This window comes from Pygoscelis adeliae, unplaced genomic scaffold (genome assembly GCF_000699105.1).
Source record: "Pygoscelis adeliae isolate BGI_AS28 unplaced genomic scaffold, ASM69910v1 Scaffold10, whole genome shotgun sequence".
NCBI classification, from domain to species: domain Eukaryota; kingdom Metazoa; phylum Chordata; class Aves; order Sphenisciformes; family Spheniscidae; genus Pygoscelis; species Pygoscelis adeliae.
In genome coordinates, this window is record NW_008824053.1 from 9,955,078 (window position 1) to 9,980,187 (window position 25,110).

At 37.0% G+C, this 25,110-nt stretch overlaps 1 protein-coding gene across 1 annotated transcript in view; it reads left to right on the plus strand.

The window, feature by feature from the left end:
- The window catches only part of USP33 (ubiquitin specific peptidase 33), a 38,075-nt gene extending 25,215 nt beyond the window's left edge, over positions 1-12,860 (plus strand). Inside the window, exons 18-24 of the mRNA XM_009333842.1 lie at positions 225-351; positions 2,113-2,282; positions 3,657-3,738; positions 6,331-6,439; positions 8,314-8,416; positions 9,197-9,265; positions 11,661-12,860. Of these exons, the coding sequence (XP_009332117.1) occupies positions 225-351; positions 2,113-2,282; positions 3,657-3,738; positions 6,331-6,439; positions 8,314-8,416; positions 9,197-9,265; positions 11,661-11,818 (818 nt within the window). The 3' untranslated portion in view covers positions 11,819-12,860. The remainder of the gene's footprint in view (positions 1-224; positions 352-2,112; positions 2,283-3,656; positions 3,739-6,330; positions 6,440-8,313; positions 8,417-9,196; positions 9,266-11,660) is intronic.
- The last annotated feature ends 12,250 nt before the right edge of the window (positions 12,861-25,110 follow it).

The following is a 25,110-nucleotide window of genomic DNA, read 5'->3' on the forward strand; positions in this document are numbered from 1 at the left end:
TGCTGAAAGTGGTGCCCAACTTCCCACTAGCTGATAGAAATTCAGAAGGAAAAGCTGATCCTGAGTTTGAGAGAAGTTAATATCCAAGTCCTGTCTGCTAACGATCTAATGTTTCTCCCATTTAAGACTTGCTTTTTTTGGACTTACTATGCAATACATGAAAAGGAAGTAAAATGGTCAGCTCTGGACACTTTAATAAATAACTCTTGCTTCTAACACTCTAGGTGGACATTATATAGCTTATTGTCGCAACAATTTAAATAATCTGTGGTATGAATTTGATGACCAGAGTGTCACAGAAGTATCAGAATCCACAGTGCAAAATGCAGAAGCCTATGTTCTCTTCTACAGGTAAGAAATTAAAAGTACGATCATACTCATATTAGTCAGGTACATAAATAACTTTTTAAGCAGTTGGGCAGCTTTCAGAAATCAGCTGCCCCATAAGAATTATAATGGAAGAATTTGACCAACCAGAAAAAATCTATGCTGGAGAGAGACTTAATCCTTCAGTTATGTCCTTAACACTTGCTCTGTCACTGCTAAAACGTATAGAACTTAAAATGAAAACTAAATTTGCATAAATATAGTAAGATGACTAGAAAGAGGACTTTAATAATAAGGACTTGAAATAATAAAAGCAACTTAACTCAATTTTCAAATTCCAAATTTCTGGTACTAGGATGAAATTTCTACTACAAGTTGACCGCGAAATAGATTGTGTCAGATTTGCACAAGAAATGAGTTGTGTTCTGAGAATGTTTTAACTTTCAGTAGGAGCACTTGTACCTGCCACTGTCTGAGCTAAGCCTGTGAGTCTGACTCAGTAGGTCTTTCAAAAGGAATGTGGAAGTCATGCTGTATTGCCAAGAAATAACACCGTACCTGATTGTGGGCAAACAAATTAAATAATAAAATAATAGCATTCATAAAATTTGGTTTTAAAAAAGAATATACCCACAAAACACTACCACACACACACAAAATAAATGTTCTTTCAGCGCATTTTAGAAAGCTTAGTGGAGGTATGTATGCATTTTTAAATTACAGCTGGAAAGTGAACTTACCTACTTGAATTAATTTTCAGGCTTTTAAGGCTTTCGTTAAATAATTTTGATCTGAATTTAAACAGGTAATGTATTTTAATTGGGTTCATAGCATTTGTTTTTTTCCTACACTTTTAGTCTTGTTTTGCTATACTATAAATAGCCTTTGTTGTTATAGCCATTAGGTCTACCTGAAGCTTTTCCATCAGCTATTTGAGTCAACTTTGACTCCATAAATTAACTGAGGCGGCCCAGCTTTTGTGTGATGTTGAGTCAAGTTTCAGGCCAGGGTTTTGGAGGATGGAATGAATGGTTCAAAGCTCCTTTTGCAGAAGAGAGATTCTATTCAATCTAAAAACAGGAGAGCAAAGATAATTCCAGTTGGACGCCAGCAACAAGTCTCAATGAGGAAAGTAGGGGAATACAGGAAAAGTAGGGGAATTACCTGATCTACTTACTATTCAACCTTACTTCTGAAGGTAAGCAAGGAATATCTGCCCAAGGAGTACAGCTTGCAAAGCTTTAGCTCAAAAGATGCATAGAGGAAATGGGCAGAGCCTTATCTCATTCTCCTCTGGTAGAAATCACCTCTGCAGTATAGTCTGCTGACTCTGTTGCGGTCCAGTTTGCTTTCTCGGCCTGGTAGGTTGAATGGGAACTGTCAGGGGTCTTTGAGTTGTTGAACTAAGCAGGCAAAAGTTTTCTTGTAAGCATGATAACACCTGTGCCATGGCTTGTCAGAACTAAGGACAAGCTTAGGTTTAACAGAGCAAGTAGTCTTTGCTGCCCTTCCTGCTCTGTACTAACTGTACTGACTCTTGGGACACGTGGTTCTGTAACGTGACAGTCTAGGTTCCTGCCACGCATTTAGGTGGTGGCTCTGGCTGTGCATAAAAAGTGCAAGTTTTTTCACATGCTAAGTCAACTATTCATGCTAGTAGAACTTTAAAGTATAGACACGGCCCAGGTAATTTACTTGAAAGTACAGTTTTCTTTTCACAAAGTAAATTATCTGCACTGTACACAAGGATATATATTTGTTTAATGATTTCTATTTTGGTAATAGAAAGAGCAGTGAAGAAGCACAGAGAGAGAGACGGAGGATATCAGGTCTACTGAATATGATGGAACCAAGTCTTCTGCAGTTCTATGTTTCCAGACAGTGGTTAAATAAATTCAAGACTTTTGCAGAACCAGGACCAATTTCAAATAATGACTTTCTCTGTATGCATGGAGGTGAGACTGTAACTGAGTATCATTTGTCTGTCGCCTTGTCGCTATACAGGGATGTATGCTTGTTTAAAAGGAATTTGAATATAGTAAGTTCATATTATAACTTCTTAGGTAAATTAGAACTATAACTTCTAAGTAAATTATTTCTCTCATTTTAGTAGCTGACTGGTTGGAAATGATACTGTGTGAAGTTCTAATTTTTTTTCTTTTCTCTGCACATTTGATTTTGTTTATAAGCTTTCTTGATTCTTAAAGAGGCACAGTTTGGCTTATCTGCTTGCTTCCTAAACACGTATATTCCCATTTTTAAAAATCCTGTCACTTTATCATCATCCTTAATACTTTGGTCTGCCAATCTAAATTTTTTTCTCAGCTACATGCTAGAAGCAACAAGAAGGTTTGAAGGCTGCAGAACAAGAAGTTGGTCTGATGCAGAGTATCCAGTGCATAGCAGTGTGAAAATAGAGTAGTAATTCTGTATATTTTGTATAGGAGCATAAAAATTTTACTTTGTGCTAAATGGTAATAAAAATGAGATAATTACATTAAGCAAAACGTATTTGGGGAAATACCCATATTTGAGTGCCAACATTCCAAGAAATCATTACTATGTGGTGTTCTTATACCTATTTTCTAGTAAGAAATACAGCTGTATTAGATTAGCAGTTAGAGGTGCTGCCCTTGTTGCTGAACGAAACTTTTAACATAGGAATATTGTGCCCCTGTAGCAATTTGTAGAGTGTGTACATGTGAGCCCTTGTAGCTGTGGCTTTCCTTCTGCAGGGTTAGAGCAGATGACTCTTGTTGTACGAGTGCCTGAACTACTAGATTTTTCCCTATTCAAAAGAATTCCTGCGTAGCACATTGCTGCTTACCATGTGCTTCAACTCAACGCTTCTAATTCTGCAAGCCCCTCTATTTCTGCCTCCCTCAAAATTTTGTTACTTTCAAGCATTCATGTTGTTTGAAGTAATTCAAAAAGGTCTTCAGCAAATAAGTGAATTTAGGATAGACAGTTTGCTAATGTGTTTACATGCATAAACAAAATATTTAATCACTCTAACATTTTAATTGTGTAACTTAAGAAGCATTTTGCAATCAGTATCTAAAAAGGATTCTAGCCCTTTAATTTTAAGCTTTTATGTAGTTTTCTTCTGCTTTTTATAAACTTTCCAGCCTCATAAGACTAAAACTAGAGTGGTCTCTTTAAAATACAGTAATAGATTATACTGTGGTAAAACTTGTTTCACATGATTTCTCTGAATTCATTGAAAGGTTGTATTTTTTTTCTTTTATTTAGAGACCTCTAGCATAGTCTTTTCCCCTCACCCCCAAAATCCGCAAGTCTCTTTGTTGTTGTTGTTGTTGCTTCTGCAGGTGTTCCTCCACACAAAGCTAGCTTCATAGAGGACCTAGTTGTAATGCTACCTCAAAATATATGGGATAATCTGTATAGCAGGTAAGTTTTGTACTGTAACTGGAAAAAAAAAAAAGTTATATGGTTTGAGAGAACATGTGCCAAGCAGCAACATCAGACTGTAGAATTCGTGGCTCAGAAAAATACATATACTCTAGGCACAAAACTAAGTGAAGGGATTGCAAACCGCTGATTTATATAATTTCCTTGTGCAAAGTAATGCTAGAAGCCTACATAAAGTAGTGTGTTACTGGGATAATACTTAAGTATTAAACCAATAAACATGTATGGTATGTACAAAATGACACAAAGTAGGTCAGCAAAAGTACACTTTGCAAGAGGTATTTTGAAAGAGCTCTCTGTATCAGCTTCCTGTTCTCTTGTTGGCTGGAGACAGCTTTTCTTTTATGTTGGCTTTGAATCCATAGCCTCAGCTGCCAGTACTGCTTCAAAATAACTTATATCTAAGCATTCCGTATAACCACTCCACACTTTTTAATGTAGGTCAGGTTTAAGTGCTTGCTTATAAAGGAGGGATTCTTACAAGATGTGTCTCCTTTTAAAGTAACAAAAAGCTGCAGAAGAGCTTTGCTGATGACCTTAAGGACTGTGTATTGTACTTGCATTAAATATTTTTAGCTGTTAATTGCCTGCCACCTAAGCACTATAGCTAAATGTTGCGTTTTTCTTGTTTTAAAGTTTCAATGGACAGAAGTGAAGAATAGAAACAATACTATTTCCAGCTTATTTCCACTTTCCTATGTAGATGTACTGATTTTTTTTCTTCCAACTGACAAAAGGCATTATCTGTTTTCTGTACGCAGAAATATTTAAAAACATTTTCCTTCAGATTTAACTTCTCATTAATTTCCCTTCTCCATTAAACTTTTTTAACAAGATGTCAAACTTCAATCATTTGATAGAAAGGTCGAAGTCCCAGAGATGGTAGGGTCCTCCAGATTTTGAGAGTAATCTACTCGGTAGAAAAGAGGTATGAATTGTTAGTGCTAAACATTTGTCTGTTCTCTCTGGCTTCCTGACTGGTGCATGCACCCTTCAGCACAGAGTAGCTCTGAAACAACCATGTTTTGCTTTTTGTCTTGCTGTTATCTGAGAATTATGGGAGAGTACCATGGCTGCAGTGGGTGAGAATGTAGGGTGAGGAAGCCTGCTATGGTGGATGGAAGCTGACTTTTACTGAGATAGTATTAAGGAAAAGGAAATACTCGTCTAGGATGCCGATTGCCAATCCCTGTCCCAAACACACTTATTTTGCTGCTAACATGGCACTACTCCAATTCCAAATACTTTAGGGTCAGAGTTGCTTCCAGATAATATAGTATAATCCAGACTTGACCTATTTCAGTTAAAAACTTGTGAACTGATCAGTGCAGTCTAAAGACAAAGTGTCATCTTCAGAGGTGCAATTTAAGTGGTAGGTGACCATTTTATGAAACATATCTCTTTGTTTAGTTGGGGTGATTGAGTATATACCAAAAAACTCGTATGTAGAAGTGATATTGTATTGAAATAATGCTTTAATTTTCAGTTAAAGTATATACTTCTGTATTTGGGGGGAAAAAAAATAGCATCCCAAATTATTTTTATGGACTGACAAACATACAAGTCTAAAAGGGAAAAAAAAGCGATGCCTTCCATGGCAGATTTTTGTTCAATTTTATTCGCTAAGTAAACATAGTTACTTCTCACTCTTGCTTAAGAACTTTCATAGTTTGAACTTTAATTCATGTTGCTATACTTAAGAGCACTCTCTTTTGTCTCATTTAACATAAGATGTTTGGAATAAAATCTGAGCTTTTAGAAGAGAAACAAAATTGGACGAGAACACAGCTCTGACAAAAATAATTATTCAGCTAGGAAGTAGAACCTGGAATATCCTTATCTCAATGCGTATTTTAACCTGACCTTTCTGTTATAGTAAATGCAGCTCTTTAAGGTTGCTAGTTATACAAGAATATTTTCTTTATTGGGCTTGTTGTTTCCAGGCTAGCAAATGCTGCCCATGTTCATGATGATACATATACACACACATATTTATATATTTCTCCTGTGCTTCTCAGTAACACTGTCCCTGAAGACTTCCATGTATGCAGTTTCACACAAGGAAGATACGGAGGGGGAGGGTCCTGGAGAAGAACTTCTTAAGAACAAAACAATAAACAAGTTCAGAGGCTGGTGTCAGGGAGGTAGCAAACTGATGAAGAGCCTGCAATGGAGTGGAGGAACATGGTTGAGATAGAACTAGCTGGAACATTTTCATAAGCTGTTTCTTAGAGGCCTTTAATAAAATCACACATGGTGTATATAGAACAGAATACTTGCTCACTGGCGTATTCTTCCCATAGTTAACGCCGTTTGAAGTATGTGATACAGCAGAGTTTGAGGTGGTTTGCACTGGCTTTAGGCAGTCAGAACTTGGAAGAGGACTATGTCTTAGGATGGAGTACAAAATATTACTAGGAAAATAAATTGTCATTTGTGGATCAGTGTGACTGGCATGTATCAGACTTCTGTTACATATTATAAGAAGCTGACACTTGTGATGTCTACAGGTGCATGATCTTTTTACATGGTATTTTCCGCAAGGTTAACGGTTTTTTACTTTTACTGTAGGTATGGAGGAGGACCAGCTGTTAACCATCTGTATGTTTGTCACACCTGCCAAATAGAGTCTGAAAGAATTGAAAAAAGAAGAAAAAATGAATTGGAAATGTTTATTCGGGTAAAAAAGTAAACACTTATTCATTCTGCTTTTTGACATCACCTGATATTCATGACTTGACCCAAGGGGTTACCAGAAGTGCATAGGTGATTCCTGTAACAAATCCCTTCTTTCCTGTTGGCAACAGTAATGTTCTTGTGATATCCCAGATAAGTGTTTATATGGAAATGTACTTAGAGAAAATATTTAATCTGTTGCTTAAATGGCTTTTTTTATAGTATGGAAACAGAGTGCAGCCACATGAGCAGTTGTTCTTTATACACTGCCAGTGATCTGTTCTGTGCAATCTGATAAGGTTTAAGTGCAATAATATAATACCATGCCAGCAAAAAGTTAATCATAATCTTTATCTCTAGTTCTAATTTTAAAAATATCATTAGACACATAAACATAAATAATTTGGTGCAAAGAAAATGCCTTAGTATTGTAATGGATCTGTAAAATTAATATCAAGCAGCTACTATATTTTCCATGAGTTCGAGATTATGTGCATGGGTCTGGTAAAATAACTAGTAGTAATGATTTTGTAATTCTTAAAGCAAAAATTTGTTTTGAAGTTTTCAGTGAAAACAAATGCAGAGAGATTGGAGTCCCATTTCTGCTATCTTAATTCATGAGAGGGAGAAAAATGGAATTGCAGCTGTTGTTTCAGTTCTATCTGTGCTTTAATCACACTTCAGAGATTGTGTCAGCTTTTCCATATTTTAACTGCTATTTGAACTTTCTAGTAATTGATTTTTCTTTAGTCTGGGTTACCACTGGATAGTAATTATTATTAACAACATTGAGTCAACCTCATTTGCTTTAGCGATCAGTATTTTTCCAGTATAAACAATGATTATATGTGCACTGTTACGCAAGTATTGTTACTGGTTAGCAGACAGAAAATTATGTTACCCTCTATAGATTGCTTTAGGGAATGATTGCAAAACTTACTCTATCCGAAACCTTAAGAAGTTGTATTGATGCTTTAGGTTCATGGCTTCAAGGGGGAAGTATAGCTATATTATTGCAGAGCTAAAAGATAATGGTTTTAAAGGTTTAAGTGACTTTTTGCATGTTTCTTAATAAGATTGTGAAAAGATCTGTAGTCTCTGAAAAAGAATAACATGTTAAACTTCCTAAAATCTTAATGATAAAAAAGGGGGGGTTTTTTTAGTGATAGAAACAAATTTAGTTAAATGCAACTGAGCCTTGTTACCTAGCTGTATTTTGTAATTTATACAGTCACTTACATTGCCTTGCAACAGAAACTCAGAAAACCAGGATATGATTTTTTTTAATTTTTTTTTTTAAATTTTAAAATAGTAGGAACAAAAAATATTTTGTGTTTTTTAAACTGAAGCAAAAAAGAGTCATGAAATGTCCCAGTGCATTAGTGCACCGTGCCTTGCTTGGAATCGTATTGTTCAAAGTATTAGGGGAGAAACAAACATAGATGAAGATGTAGTTCATCACACACAAAACCTTCCATGAAAATGATGGACCAAATCTTTCAAATCTGGTTTATTTTATTTTACAAAAATAAGTTTTCTGTTTTCTTTTGGTACTTGAAAGTTCAGCCTTCACAGTAATTATCCAGTAGTGTTTGATGGGTAAGCACTTGTGCTTAAGAAGAACTCATTGCTGTTCTCAGGAAAAAATAAATAAATTCTCAAGTAAAGAATAAATCATCTTTTAATATGAAGGCTACCACTACCTCAAAATCTCACCTCGGGAATTCACCAGGTGTTTACTGTTCTGATGGTCAGTAGTTCTTTAAAATGTTCTGTAGCAGTGTAATATTATGCTGTTAATAATTACAGTGGTTAAAAAAATTAAGTAGTTTAAAGAAAAAAAAAAAGCAGAAAAACACGGATTCTTTTTCCTTTCAGCTTAATAGAGCATTCCAAGAAGAGGAATCTCCATCAACATTTTACTGCATCAGTATGCAATGGTTCAGAGAATGGGAAGGATTTGTAAAGGGTAAAGACAGTGGTAAGTTGTACTCCGTTTCAAAATATGAGTAATCTTTTCTTTTTTGTTGTCATGTAGTGGTACTGTTTAAGTAAACTGTTTCTGCTTTGGTAGAAGGTTGTAGGAAGAACAAGGCAAGATCGAGAAGGCAACAAAAGCTCTTAAAACGAACATCTAAGACCCAGGCTTTATAGGTTACAAATGTATTCAGGAACCAAATTACAGAATATAGTCAAATAATTCACAAGAATGGATAATGGGATAGTTATGGAAAGAATGTTGCTTGTCTGCAGGGGGGTTGCTGTTAGCAGCAGCAGCAGGAAAATTGGATCTAAGTACAAGGGAGGATGGATTCTGCTGTGCAAACTCACAGATAATGCTACAGCTTCTGGAGGAAAGGTGACCTCGCTGTCACAACCTAAACTCATAGATAACTGAGTAACAACTACAATAATGACACTTCAGCCTACTTTAGGTGCCTCTAAAGCTTTGAAATGGAAACACTGATAAAATGTTCTACAATCTTGTCTGAGTCTGCTCTAGGACAACTTTGCTAGGGATAAGAATTAGGATTAATTTGTTTTGCGTTGCTTGAAGACTTACTGTAATCACAAATGCTTTGAAAAACTTGCTCTTAATTAAAATTCTGATTAGCTTTTAATAACTTAGAATGTACTGTTAAGCAGTACAAGAACAAGCAGTAAACAAACAAGCTATTTCTCCTTCCATTTGAAAATAGAACTTCCAACCTGCCATTTGTTTTCAGCTCTCCCAATTTTAATCATCTTTCTGTCATACTAGATCCTCCTGGTCCTATTGATAACGCTAAGATTGCAGTAACAAAATGTGGAAACGCTGTGCTAAAACAAGGTAGGTGTCCAATATTGCTGCAGCTTTGGGCTTCTTATGATGTATTTGCTGAAGTTTGGAAAATTTATTATGAATTCTTTTTTTAACTGTTATCATAAAATGGCAATTCCTAGTGAATCTGTGTTGTGCCCATTTTGGCGGAGCAGCTTATTTTTAAAATAAAGAATTAGTATCTGTAATAGACTAATCCAAGTACAGATAAGAGTGTAGAAGGAGGTGCAGAGTAACTTTAAAATGGTGAAAGTGTGCTTTGGCTTTGTATCACTTGGTTTGATTTGGGTTTTCTTAACATAAATTGGGAGACGCTTGGCTTTTAGACTGTGTCATATATCTGTATGTAGTTACTTGAATCCTAATTTAAATTGAGAGCTACTTCTGACACAGGGAAATAAACCACAGTAAGTAAATGCTGTTGCTCGTTTTTCTGCAAGTTATTTGCCACTGTACATTGCAAAAACTTCTGTAGCACGCAAAGATAGATTTCTTTGTTATTCTTCACAGTCAGATGCTTAATACCATTTATTTGAAATTTGTAGGTACAGAGAAGAAAAATTCTAATATGGCCTGCTTTATGAAGACTTTAGACTCTCTATGAATATTAAATTCATTGTAGCTCAGCTTAAAAAAAAAGGGGAGCATTAAGATTAACCTTTATGATTAACCTTTATTTAACTGGACTTTTTCCCAATTTAACTTAATGCCGCAGCATACAGTGGACCTACCAATGGCAGTTCACTGGAGGCCCCTAGGCCCTGCATAAACCTCACCGATTGTAAAATGTCAAGAGTATATTTAGAAAAGAATGAGTTCTTGCAGTCATGAGTTTTGCAGTACATTTTAATGATTTAAGCGCTAATGCAGAATTCAAATACAAGGTATAAAGCATCTGATTGACGTGTAGCAAAAAAAAAAAATTGTTTTAGAATCAGTAACTGATAGCAAATTAGCTAGTTGTTGACTTCAGCTACATTGATTCAAGCTAGAACTTGGGTAGAAATGAAGATGAATAGGCTGTGGAAAATTTGTCTCTTGAGTCATGAGAGAAGAAGTGGGAGCGCCACTAAATAGTATACAGTATTACGTATTTCTGTGATACCGTAGTCCTGATCCCAGTTCACTGTGCCTGCTCAGTTAAACCTGACCGTTAGAAGAGCTGGAATCTGGATAAGGGAGTGCAGATCTACTCCTGTGCCTACAGAGATGGAGTTGTTTTTTAAGAACCTGAACCTAAATGAGTAAAACTGAGGCATAACGACATTAGTACTGGCATAGGATCTGCATCATGACTTCCAGATGAAGCTTTGCATGGTTGACTTAGCGTAGGTAAACAAATGTGCAGCTCTTTGTACCCTTCCTCTTTGGAAACTTTATATATAAAGTACAGTAGTAGGCACACTGGAGCAGGTGGTGAGGACAGAAAAGTATAGGAGGTAGGGGGAGAAGTCCCCTTGTTACGGCGCTTTTTTGTTTGTTTGTTTGTTTTTAGTAGGAAGGTGCTGAAATTAGGCTTAACAAGACAGATTAATAGTATCTAATAAGGATATTGGGGGAAACCTGCTGCGGAGCAGGGTTCTAATGAGTTGCTTAAAGAAGAGGGGGTTTATTCATATAGAATACAAATTTGTCCTCTCTGCCTTAGGTTAGTGTGAAGAAATTACTTCAACTGTATCAGACAGGATCCTTGTGTTAAAACCTAGAGGGGCGATGTGCTGATGTTCCCTTGCCCTTTGCCACTATAAAAGGTTACAGAAAATCAGAAATGATTGTTGGATGCTGACCTGAGACAGGAGAGGGACCTCTAGCCAGAGGAATGGAATCATAAGCAAAGACTTTAATCAGTGAAGAAATCAGGCTGACCCATCAGTGCTACATACTAGAAGCATTAGTGGGGCTGTTAGTGTCCTAATAGTGGTTTCTCTCTGTGGTTCTGAGAATTTCACTGTGGTTCTCACGCTTTTATTCTTTACTATCAATATTAATTTCTTTGATGAAACAAGAATCTTGCATCCTTGAACTTTACTGTGTAATTGATGGGACTGGCTATTCTTACGTTAATATGAATCGTTGTTTCCTGTGTACCGAGAGCTACCAGTTGTCAGCTTGATTGATAAGTGTCAGATAAGATGTTTATCACAGAACCTTAATATGTTTTATGCTTGAGGTGTGTTAAGTACTGGAGAGCTTGGAGCAGGTAGTTGTAAGAATCAAAAAGTATAAAGTTAACATAGAATACATCATTGGGTTTGGTAGTTGGCACAAGATAAAGCCCAAATTCAGATCAGGCTTTTAAATTTGAATCTATATTCTTTTTTTCTTTTTGTATCTGTTATGGACTTCAAAGAAATAATGAAAGAATTATTCTAAATAGTAATTAAAATTTTAAAAATGTTTTCAGGTGCAGATTCTGGACAAATATCTGAAGAAACATGGAATTTTCTTCAGTCAATCTATGGTGGAGGTCCAGAAATTATACTCAGACCACCTGTTCCTCCAGTAGAACCTGATATGTTGCAGACAGAGGAGAAGATTGAATTAGAAACTCATGGTCTGTAGCTATTGAGAAAAAGATGAACTTGTAAGGAATCCAGCTTCCTTACAAAATGCCCAAAATACATTCCTAAAAGTTTTATTCTCTTATGTCTGTTGGAGGCACAGCTCACTGGGCATTACATTAACTACAGAATAGTAAGTTGAAATATGTAGTACAATTTGTTTAAATAGAGGCTGTTTCTCCGTTTCGGAAGGCATGTGGTTTGTACATTTTGGACTGTTTGGTCAATGGAAAAAAATGTAATTTCTGAACTTTTTGGTATAAATCAAAATCCTGTTATATCCTTAGACTTGAAAAATGGGGACAAATTTTAGAGATGTTCAATAACCCTTTTGATTCCTGATTTGGCTTCTGATATCTACAAACTTTTGCCTGTCTTAATTGTACAGTCTTGACAAGCCTAGGTATATGGGGAGTATATTTTAAATGGATTGCAATCAATGACAAAGAAAAAGGATTTTAATTTCCTAAATGCTCAGGAAAAAAATTCTCACTTATTTTGCACTGTAAGTATATGAAATGGGTAGTATATAACATCCAAATACTTACTGTATTTGAATGGATCAAACATTAGTGTAGATTGAATATTGTTTTAGTCAGCAAATGTCATAACTTATTACCTACTAAATTTTACATCTTCTTATAGTCTTCTGTAACTCTATAAACCTGGCTAGTGTCTTTAATAGTATATGTGACAAAGATCTAGTCTTCTCTAGGGTAATGTTTGAGAGCATGAAGTGTGAAATGTAAAATGATTATGGACATGAGTGATATAAACTTCAGAAATTAAATTGTCTGGTCTCTTGAATTACATTCATAAACAGTTCCATTTGAAGGATTTTATTGTATTGTTAAAAATTTTCATTGGCATGATGACCTATAATGTCAGAAGCTGGATAAAATGTATATATTGCAAAATTTTACTGAATGATTCATATTGGAATGCAGAATGGTGCTTGTTCTTGTTTTTGCCTGATATTGTTCCCAAATAAGTAGCATTATTCAAGGCTGGATCAATTAAAAAAAAAAAAATTAAACTGTGGAGGGGAGGGGGGGAAGCTTTCTTAAATGTTTTTCATTTATTACATCAATATGAAAACTTTTGAAGTAATGCTGTGGAACTGCTCTCACCCCCATATAACTATATTTCTTGACCGCTTCATGTTTTGGCAATGATGTTGACAGTTCTAGCTCCAAAGTAAGAAAATGCTGACATGTAAAATTATCCAGAAGAATGCTATCTAGTATAAAATCAATCTGGTTTTGAACTTTCTAAAGCATTTAAAACCATTCTGATTAAAAAGACACCTATAAGAGTCCTAGAGAAAGTGTCCTCTAACCTTAAGTACTTGCTAATGTGCTGTGTAGGAGTCCCTTCTGTCTGAATGTAAATCCAAGTATTCTCCTCAGCCTACCTGAGAAGAACTAGAGCTAAAAACACAGCAGTGCAAATAAGAGGGGTGAATGGACAGCAGTATGAAGCCAATGATTATGTGGCTGGTACATAAGGCAAAACATTTTTCAATTTTAAACTGTATTGTAGGTAACTCTTGGCCAGCCTGTTAAGTTTCTGAACTTGTATGTAAGTGTTCTTTAAATTCCAGAGGAGGTCATGGGGCATCAGCAGCTGAGAAGCCTTGCGTGTACGTAGGTGTAAGTGTAAAGAAACAGTGAGCAGAGACTTTTAATGTCCAACAATGCATTTGGACAACTTTATACTAGTAGATGAGGCAGCTTGAAGTTAGTAGCAAGTTACCTCTATGTTCAAGGTAAACAAACACATCGGTTACTACTACAGACTTGTCTTACTGATTAAGGTAAAGTTAACTTGCTTATGAACAGTCAATAGTAACTTGCTGACCTTGGCCTGTGGAAGGCTGTTCTAACTTCTCATCTCCATTTTTTTGTCCTTTTTTCATATTAGGGTGGCTAAACTAAACCTGGATTTATACTGTCTTATTTTAACTCCTTTTGTTTTTTTTTTCCTAAGGTTTTATCTCATTTAAGGTAATCTTAAGGTTCTCTAACATACTAAAGCTAAATAACAATGAATAGGTCTGCATGCTATAGGAAGAATTTTTCCTACACGATGTTCTTAATTGGAAACTTGGGAAATATTTTCTTGGTTAAATCACTGTATGGTGATCAGGTTTACCAATTTATTCAATGTTTTCGTTAATAATCTGGATGGTGGAACAGACTGCCCCTGTAAAACTTGCAAGAGAAAAATGGATTGAGTGTTAGGGACATCAGCTCATTGGGGGGAATGAAGCAGTTCTGTGCTAAGTATTCTGGGTATTATAGCAGATCAGACTAAGAGTTAAAATCAGTGATACCAAAACAAAACCTGTTCTGGGCAATACTAACAAAAGCATCAGATGTGAGGCACAGGAGGTAATTATTCTGCTCTACTTGGTGCTGTGCTTGTTGTGAGATCTCATCTGTACTGTTCCCGATTTTGGATGCTATATGGTGATAATTACAAGTTGGGGAGAGGTTATTTCAGAGAAGAGCAACAAGACTCACCATTAAAAATTAAGTTGTTCTCTTGCTTAAAAGAATGCTGAAGATGCAAGACTTCCAATGTGGAAATAATTGCTGGATAATAGTGAACAATTTTTCCTGGATGAGTAGGAATACTTGCCTCAGCTTTAGCAATGGTGACTTGTGCTGTGTTTAGGTAGCCTATTAAAAATCTAGAAATCTTCTAGCAGTTTTGTCAATCCTTTCCACTGGGTGTCTGGGAATCCATAGTCAAACATAAACTGTGATGCACATAGATCAGCAATGAGATGCTTTAAGCTAGCAGAGTTGTGAAATGCCTCTGTCACTGCGGTAAAAGGCATCTTCACACTACCACTGTTTGTCATGCTTTAAAAAAAAAAAAAATCCCAAGTTTGCCGAAATGAAATAGATGTGTTTGTGTTTAAGACAGACAGTTCCAAAGGGATGACTGTCTGGCTTTTAGCCCTTTGAGGGCTCTACAAGGGATTTTATGCCACAGAAATGGAAGTAGCCTTTTAAAATAAGACAGTGTGGAGGACCTCCAGATGGATGGCTTGTGTATGCTGGAGGGAAGGCAACGCTTCAGAGTATGGGTAAAGGGGAAGCCGTTACTGTGAAGAGCTGTCTGATTTGCAGCAAAGAAAGAATGCATCTCAGGAAGGGGCTGTGGAAGTTATTTTTTTCCATAAGCCTTTCACCAGACTATTTGGATTCTTTGTTCATTTGTTTCCAGTTGAGGAAACACAGCAATGTGTTTGGGTGCCAGGGAAGCTGTCATTTCAAGAAAGGAAAAATCCAGTGGAGTCCTTGTTTTAGGCCTGGGAATCTAGATTTGAGCTGTTAAAAGCCTGCTATTCAGTCTGGTAACTTTAATACTCTCTTCTGGAGAAAACTGCATGGAGGGTGCGTGGGGGACTTACCAGCTCAAAGTTTGATTTTTCTAAATTTTTTAAAGGTTTTTTGCAAGTAGTATAGCTAATTGTTCATCTGAACCCCCAACATCGAGGAGAGTGCTTCAGATACTGTGTGATGTAGCTGAACAGTATAATTGGAAGGAAAAAGATTAGCGGAAGAGCTATTGAATTACTTAGTAGTAAAATAAGGCACTCATGCTTCAGAAGCGAGAGCTCAGTAGTCAGTCTGCTTAATAAAGCAAATGAAACTGACCTGCTTGTTAGCTATAAAATTATTCCATGTTATACTTTCACTGACTTAAAGGGCAGTCTCTTCCTTTCCTGTGACAGGAACGTTAGGAAATGAAGGAAGTTCTGAAGACAATTCTGTGATGCAAATTCATTGTTTAACTTGAGTAGTCCAGAAAGCTGTTTCTGCAAGTATAATCTAAATTAGTCCTGTGTCTAGGGATATATATATATAGACAAATGTATAAATGCACATAATCTATTTCTCCAGTCTCTTAATTGAACTGTGGCTGGAGGCACTACAGTAATTATTTTTGGTTCTGTGTTGGAATAGTGATCTTGAGTTGATACATTTGATAAAGGTTGTTTTTTATTTTCAAATAGATAAATGACACTCAATTGACTGCTGTCATGGGTGTCAGTCTTCCCATCAGTAATGGCCTGAAAGTTTGCTAGGTAAGTTAGAGACTTCATGCATGGTTCAAAAGCTGTATCAAGAGAAGATGAAAAAGGACAAAAGCTATTTTTATTAATTCATATCAGACAAACTCAGAACCGTTTTGATAACTCTGCATATTTTATATGAATACTACTGTCATTGTCAGCTGTTGAGCTGCCTGAATGCAGCAAAAACTTTTTTTAAGGTATCCTCTAATACCTATTTGACAAAAACTGCTGTAGGATAAGCTTTCAGTGGTGAGACACTACAAACCTGCCAAATCTGAATTCAAGGGAGAACAGCCACACCCACTGTTGCCACACGTCCCTGATAGCGGTAAAGGCATCTTGCATTTGAATTTCACTGCTCTGTCTAGAAACCATACTATGACTTGCAAATCTACTATATGCAGCTGGGTCAATGGAAGCTAATTTATTTAGGGTTTTTTTATTTAATTAATCTATTTCTTCTCCCTGATGATATCATATTTGATGTGGAAGTTGTAGTCGGTTTAGCTTTGCTTGGGAGTCACATAGTCGTGTGGGAATGTTTACTGTTCTATTGACAGATGGCTGACAGGAATTAACTTCTGACCAAGCTATCCAAGTAGAGATGTCAGAAGATTGGAGCCTACAAGTAGTAGTGAGTTAGTCCCTACTCTGGAGGCTAGATAATAATGTACTGTTAGAAACCTGTCCTTCCAGCAGAGTGCAACACTCAGTGACATCTGAAAGAATTTATATTTCGAGCCTCTTGTAAATTTGTATGGTCCCATATTTTGGTAAAGAGGGCCGCAGAGCAGGGTAATTTCATGTAAGTATCTGTTGAGTTAGTTCTGTGAGTTGTCCCACACTGAGAGTGGGATATCAGCATAAAGTGTTAGAAATATGTTTGGCTATAAAATATATTATGTGGATGAAGCAGTTTTCATTTGTGGTGCAAAGTTAAATACGCCTATCTAGGCCTGAATTTTTCTTATGGTGTAATTTGGTGTGCTATGTTAATGCATTATGTAAGAATCCTGCTTCTCAGATTCAAAACTCATCTAGTGATTGGCTTCTTACACAAGATATCCTAGGTTTTCCTAAAAGGACTAAAGCCAAGAAGTTTCTTTCACGTTAGTATTATAGGCATTTATTTATAATGATACTGCTAACATTTGATTATTTTTTTTATTGATAGATTAGCTTGTTATTCATCATATAACTTCATTTGGAAAACCAAACCTAAGATTTGGAAAATTTACAGGAAAACTTACAGATTATCTGCTTAAAGGGGCAAGTGGTTTCTTCATATTTGCCGTACAACTGTTTTATCCTGAACTAAGAAAATTCTGTTCCATTTATTCTTTTGAATTCCCTAGATACATCTGGCTTAGTGCAGTCTAAGCAGTTTTCTCACTGAAAACCTTTGAGCTCTTCTTTTTGCCCAGGAAATGAGTAAAACAACTAGGCTTTTTCATTCTTCCAAACAGATGGCTTTTCTGGCTTCCCTCTATACTTAAGCCATCCAGAGCTGACAATTAGTAGCAGGAAGCAAAATAAGAGTTCTAGATTTCTGAAGTGTCACAAAGAAAGACAAATCACTTTCAGCATTATTTCACAGAAATTATCTGGTTGCAAACAAGCTTGGTTTATATTAGCCTTCAAAATCTTAGCAGATTAGAAAATAGCCTTGTTCAGTAAAAAAATTTTAAAAGTGCTATTCTCACTAACAGTAAAAAGTATAACTTGTTTTAAACATATATATATATATGATAGAATATATTCAAGAAAACATGTGACTCGTCTTAATAGCTTCAGCCTAGCTTTCAGCTGTTCAACAAGGTGACAAGGCTGTTTCTCCATAAAAAAGTGTGAACGCTGCCACACAATAAGATAAAATGTCATCTGTTTATAATACGTTTAATATTACAGATGTTTGCTTACAATAGCAGAGTCATGGTTTTCATAGCAAGCTGATATTATTTACTCTGTCATGGAACTTTTCTCTCTTCTAAATGTGTGTCCACTGAGACATGCAGCTAGAAAAAGAAGGTCCGTACCACTGATGTGTCTGATAGGTTTTATGGATTGTTAGTGATACTATATGCCAAGACACCCGGTGCCAAGTTTCCTTAGAAGGGTCTTTGATGGGTATATGTGCGGACTTAAGAAAATGCAATAGGAACTTGATCACCCAAATAGGACCTTTAAAAGATGAATAAGCAAGACATTTCTTTTTCTGGCTTGTTCAAGATTGAGTTGATTAGCTAAAAGGTAAAATACAGGTTCTGGTTGTTGAAATGAATGGACATGAGGAAATACAGTTGACACTTGACTTACTGATTACATACCATTATGAAATGAACTGTCAGTAAAAAAGTAAAGTTGGAGTAATAGGAATACACTGGTTATTTATGCAGCCTTGATATGCCTTTATGCAATGCTAGTGAATCTCAAATCACTTATTTTCCTTACCAGTCATTTGTTCAGCAGTATGGGAGGTGCAAAAATAAAGCAGTCGCCATCCACAAAATGTTTTCCTAATATAAATGAAGTTGAGAAGATTTCATTTTCAGGTATGTTCCTCCTTTCTCATTTGGAACTCACAAAGAACTTACTATACATTAAGAACTTTAGTAAGATCCATTTCTGGAATAACTTGCCACATGAGAAAGTAAATCTTAAAGTACTTTGAGAAGAATAAAGAGGGCAGAGGAGAGAGGAGGTGTTTGATTCTTACAAATAAGAAAAAACTTAGCTCAGAATAAATTGTCAGCTGTCAAAAATGAAAAAAAGCGATTTTTTTCTCTTATCTCGCAGGACAATGCCAAGACCTTTTCATTTTCATCGTTTGTGAATAGTTTTGCCCAGAAATGAATATTTTTCTAGGTGACTAATTTTGTTCTGTCCTGTGAGTTTTTTAATGTACGTGCTAAAACAAGATGTCCTGGTTACCATGGTGATGCATTGCTTTCCCCCCCCCCTCCCCCGGGTGTCTGTTAAAATGCCGAACCCAAATGAACAGAGATGCAGCACTTGCTCATGCTGTGAATGCATGTTTGTTTTCACCAATGTGCACACCTTCTCTTTAGGACCAGAAGTAAGATTACTTTGAGATTTTTCGGCTATAACAAAAGAAATGCACTCATACATGCCAAAATTCTAATTGATTGGCAGCTATTAATTCAGTTAGACAATATTTTCAGTTAAATTTCTAGTCCAGTACTGAGGTTTTTATATTTAGACTGACCTTACAATTTAACTGTAGAAGCAAGAATTAAGACATTTATTTAGCTATGAACTCTTCTTTGGTGTCCCATCTTCTGAATAATTTTCAGTAAAGGAAACGTACTCTCTCTTACCTTGTTTGTTTGTAGTATAATTAATTTGCTTTCCAGCCAAGCAGGGTAGTGGAGGTAATTTGCCTCTTAAATGAGATCAGTAGCAATCTGAACTTCATGTGTGACCTTGACTTCGCACACTCAAGTGCAGAGGCTAGTCTTCCTGGGCTCTTTTCTGTAGATACTGAAAAAGATACAGGTAATGGAGGCACTTTCTGGGCTTCTGCTCTGCAAGCCTTCTCCAGAAGATGTTAAGCTTCCTGATCGCACTGTTAACCTAAATCTGAAAAGTGCCTACCTTCCACTCTGGAGTTGAGCCCTGAACAGGGATCTCTCCTGTTTAAACTGTCAGTGGTGCTGGTGTCCCCTCCTGTGTGATGGCAATTAGGTTTAAATAAAAATTCAATCTTTCATACCCTGTATGAGAGGGCCCTCATCACAGGCTAGGCTTGTCTTTAAAAAACTTTTCTGTTTAGGAGGAAAAAAAAAAAGTGCCTACAGGCTAGGCAGAAATGTGCCAGGTCTTATTTTTTTGGATTTAGACACCTACATCTTACTTGAAAACTTTTTTGTGTTTTTCTGGTTTACGTTGAACATACTACATGCTGTTCAGTTTGAGTAATAATAGAGCCTGTTATTGTGGTCGAGGGCCTGAAGGAATATGCAAGGTAGTCAAAAGAGTAGCAGGGATATTCCATGACCTGACACATCTTTTTACGTAGGTTGTACATAATTGAAAGTATTGATGCAGAACCACTAATACCTGAGAGTGCTCCATACGTGTAACAAAGGGAAGTTTCTAAAGGAGAGGGGAAAGGATAAAAGTGATTGTTTGGATAGGAGTTCATAACACTTGTAAGGGGTAAAACTCCTAGAGTAAGCTAACCCTTAAAGTCAGTGCTGATGTGAACACTCCAGTAAGGTAACTATTAATATGGACTTCAATTTTTCAGTAGCCTTAGGCGAACACACCTGTGCCCATATAGGTCCAGCTCCTATTCATTCTAATCCTATTTAGTCAAAACTTCCCCGTCTCATACATGTGAAATCTTCCAGAACCTGGAAGTCTCTGGACTGTTGTTTTCTTGAAGTGTGAGTCAACGTTTATACACTAGAATAATAACCTGCTTAAAATAACTGAAATAAGGCAAATAAAAAAAAATACAGTTGCTTGAAATATTTTAGACACCGATATTTCAGTTTTGAAATATAAAACCTCACTCTTGAGCATTAAAAACTAAGAAGCAGAATACATTCTGAAAAACAAGAAGCTTCCTTCTTTGCATACTACTTTTATGTTTAATGAGTTCCAATCTGGAATTTTTTTTTAATAATGCACTACAGTCTAGCTATCATTTCTTACCTACCTGACTTTGAAGCCTCTACTGAAATTAGAAAAAGCCATGTAAATGGGAATACCTCATGAGCGAGGAGTGGTTATACATTGTACTGAATATAGCCTAATGAATTTAATTATTAAAAATAAGTATCAGATCTACTCAACTGCGAATTTTTAGACCATTTTGGGTTAGATTGCCCCGATTTTAAATATATGGGTATAAAATGGAAATAAACTAATAACTTCCTAAATGTGTTTAACTTTTGTAATTGGCAACTTGCTTTTTCAACATGGAATATGACATCTTTCAGTAACCAAGTCAACTCTGCAGTCGTCTGTGTGGATTATAAGACTCCTAAATTGTCTAATGTACATATCCTTTACAACGACTGGAGATCGTTCTGTTTAATAAATAGCTATAACTTTGATTTCCCCCGCCTTGTTCCCACAAAAAAAAAGTGTCATAAAAGCAGGCATTCTAAATTTATGGCTGAAGTGGATTTATTTTGAGTAGATATTAGACCAGATGACCACTTACAATCCTGTGCAATTTATCACACTTGCATATTTTTTTAGTTACGATTTTAGTAATTTTATTATTAATTTTGACATGCTGACTTCCATAACTACTGTAAAGTCTTTGTCTGAGTAGTATTTGAAGTAGTGGAAATACTAGTAAAAACATGCATTTTGTTACTATATTACTGAGTTGATAATACTGTAAATTTCAATAAAAGTTGTGGCAAAAAGCCTGTACAGTCTCTGATGTGAACCGGCTACTGAAGCCACACCTAAATGAGTCAGTAGGGTATGTCTTCAGGCAGAATTTTTTTTTTCTTTAAAGTTTAGACACAAACCAATTTTGTTTATCTAAAGCATTTCGCTTCAGGTAAAAACATTGAAAATGCTTTTTTGTAGATGATCTTAAGGGAAATCTAGCCTTTCTCATGTTTGTTCTTTACATATGGTAGCATGAATGGAAAAAAAAAAAAATTAGAATTTAGGGCTCTCCAGGGAATACAGCAGGCAGGACTGAGCAGCAAAACAGAGGACCTATAACAAAGAAAACATGAAGTGATTCTGTGTAAGTATGCATATTTAAGCAGAAAATGGTCTTAACACTGTTAAATTTTTTCTTTTAGCCCAGCAAAAACTTCCCTTTTATAACTTTAAGTTATTTTCTGTATCTATTGTTGGAATTTTCTTCTCAAGAATGCAAATGCTTTTTCTTTTTTTCTTTCAGAAATATGTAAATACAAAATCCAAAAGACCACCTATAAAGTACCTACAAACAAAATTATTGAGATGGCAAGGTAATTAGCGCAGGGACTTCTGAGCGCTGTGCTGAGCCAACTCGCATCCAGTCCAGGATGGTTTATTAGGTTTGGGCCGTACTGTGGAAGCTGACCCTACTGAACCAAAGCTGGCTTTAGGAGAAGTCTCTCTGCTCTCATCCAGGGCTTACTGTGCAGCTACCCGAGTAATTCCACACAACGAGCCAGTCCAATACAGCTGCCCTTGAGTCAGAACAAATAAGCTTGAGCTGAACTCTGGAGATGAATTCAGCTGTAATCTTCCTTGTCCGGCATGCCCTTTTTAAGAGCCAGTGTGGATCTACAGCTGTAGCCAAGAACATAAGCCCTGTTTGAACTGCAGTGTTGGGCAGCGAGCAGTAATAGCTTGCTAATATTGTTCTTGGGGCGTGGTGTAAAGATTACCAGAGTAGCCGTCACAGAACTAACCTAGATGTCTTTAGGATCAACTTCTCAATTGTGCTGAACTGCAAAGAGTGAACTTTTTTTTCTGACAAAAGGTTAACAAATCACATTTAATTTGTCCTAATAATAGGAGAAGCAATTAAGCTATTTTATGGATTGAGACAGGTAGAAACAGCAATGCTGCCACTGAAAGCGTGAGCCATGTAACAGCTTCATCGAAGATGGACCTTGTGGTCTTAGGCAGTTCTCTATGCAAAAACATGAGCTGAGGTTTCGGTGACGTGGAGGGATATAAAACATCTCAGCTCCTGATTTTGTAGAAAGTACCGACTTGGGGGAGGGGGACTGATCTAGTATTTTTTAGCTTGGCCCATTGTAACATTCTGAAAAGCTGTCATTAACACCATTTTCCCTTGATCAGAACAGTGGGTTGTTTCGGTTTTTTGGTTTTGGGGTTGGGGTTTTGTTGTTTTGTTTTTTGTTTTTTGTTTTTTTTTTTTAACTACCAACATTGATGGGGCCAGAGAAATTGTTACTGCCCTATAAATGAGTAATACTCAAGGCTGCCCATAATAAATGCAGCTGCCAATTATTGGTACAAGATAGATGCTGTAGCACACAGGAAACTGCAGCCACAAGAATTGGGAATGTGATACAGTTTGGGTAGTGTATATAAGGAGTGAGGGAGACTGACTGGAAGTGAAAACGTATTGGAGAAAGCAATGCGGTGCTGCTAGACAGGAGCATATTCCTTTATACTTAGGAATTACTTAAAAGCTGCTATAGGATATTGTGGGGAAGGGGCTGCAGGATAGATAGCATGGGGGGATGAAAAAGATTTTGAACTGTGGGGACAACAGTGGATGTAAAGCCCCAACCAGGCAGCTTCAAACAAAGCAGGTTTCTCCAGGTTTAAATGTAAATTCTCTTGGGCAGAGGTCTTAGTAAACCTGCTTGATCTCAGTCCTTATTACACATGGACTGCTTTTTTCTTCTTTGCATGTTGTTAATTTTCCTCTGGAAGGTTAGCTCAGCCAAACTACCCTGTAGATACACAATGGCTGGATTCAATCCAGGGAAAAGCAGGGGGCATGTAGAGGTGGGGCAAGAGCCTCGGGAGTATCCCTTTCATTAGCAGCAACCATTACCTGAAACATCACACCATTAACAACAGTTGCTCTTTGTTATCATACCATCACTAGGCATTACTGCTTCTTGGGCAAGATGGCAGAACATAGTATTTAAGTCCTCCTTAGTGAATTCAAGGCAAGTCCTGGTGTAGGGTGTGGTTAGACAATATAGTTCGACTGGTTTAATCCTGTTGCCAAAAAGTTACTGCTGCCAAAAGAGGATTGTCTTTTTCCTCCCCTCTACTGGCAACACTCTCTTCACCCCCATCTCGCATGCTGGCTTTCTGGTCGGTCTCCAGGGTGAGCCCATGCAGCTTATTTTCTAGCTGAAAACTAACACACCAGAAACAGGAACAGTTTCTCGGTGGTTTAGGAAGTCCAACTGGTTTACCATGTGTGTAGATGAGCACCAGAGTGGGCAGCGGGGAAGACAGGGGGGGGGGGGGAAAGACTGCTGCCTCGTGTGTCAGCAGGCCATCAGATTAGGTCAGCTCTGTTGCTCGACTGCACCCTTAAATATGGCCATGCGATTGGGGTGGGGGGGTGGGGGGGAATCAAAACCAAAACCAAAAACCTCACCCCCCAAAAAACCCAATCGAATTTGCACTGAAGCAGCTGAGAAGAGCCCTCAGTTCTACTGTGAAAGCACTAACACTTGTCTGAAATGCAATGTCATCTTCAGCCGCTGCAGCTGTTCAGCTAAGTGAACGTACTTCTAAATGGACTGCAGTTCACAACATCTTAGTGCTTACAGGTGCCCCTGCAGTAAGGCAAAAAGCTCCATTCCCCTTTCAGATTCGGGCACACAGACGAAGACTGCATGAGAACAGTGGCATAGCTTCAAGAAAAAAAAAATTCCTTCCCTCTCTTGTGGGATTTCAGTTTTGAGTCTGATCGCAGGAGAAGAGTTCCAAGTCAGCAAGACGCAGGGAAAAGTGAGAGCTGCTTGGGAAAGTGGAAAAGCTACTGAGGTTTTTCTGCATGCTCTGGCATTGCAGAATTGAGTGTCTGTATGACTAGCTTTGCAATTTGGGCAATTAGGATTTTATTAAATCTGCTTTCTTTACAAAAGTATCAAGTTACCACACAGTAACTACTTTTAAAAGCAATTTAAAATATTCTTCAGCACTTAAGTCTTCTATTAGAGAAAACTGTTATCGCTTAGGCTTTTCTAGCAATTTGGAAACTTGTTAATCCTTCTTAAAGGGAAAGGTCCTTGAATTTTATAAGCATTTAACAGAAAACGTCAGTCTTTCGTGTTTCTTGCCTACGCGAAGCTCTTTCAGATGCTTTATAACCGTGGTATATCAGGAAAAAACCAATGAGAGGTTACAAGAATAGTAAGAGATACACGGTAGTTCCTCTCCCTCTGTAGGAGTACAGAGGTAAATAATCTATTCGAGCGGACTGCGTGCGTTAAATAGTTAACTCTTTGTGATCACATACACGTTCACTCTCTAGCAGAGAACCACGCGGCTACCAAAAATAAGACATTTGAAAGCACGACTGGTAAATTTTTAGTCATGATCTGAGGGCTGGATCGCCCCACCGTGCCTGTTCCTGAGGCACTGCTTGAAGTGAGAACGTCAGGAGCGAGCGCTGGAAATTGTCCAGGAGCCGCGAACAAAACAGCCCCGCTTTTGGGGCACAGAACCGGCTGTGGCGGCAGGCGCGGGGGGTTCCAGGGGCAGGAGCT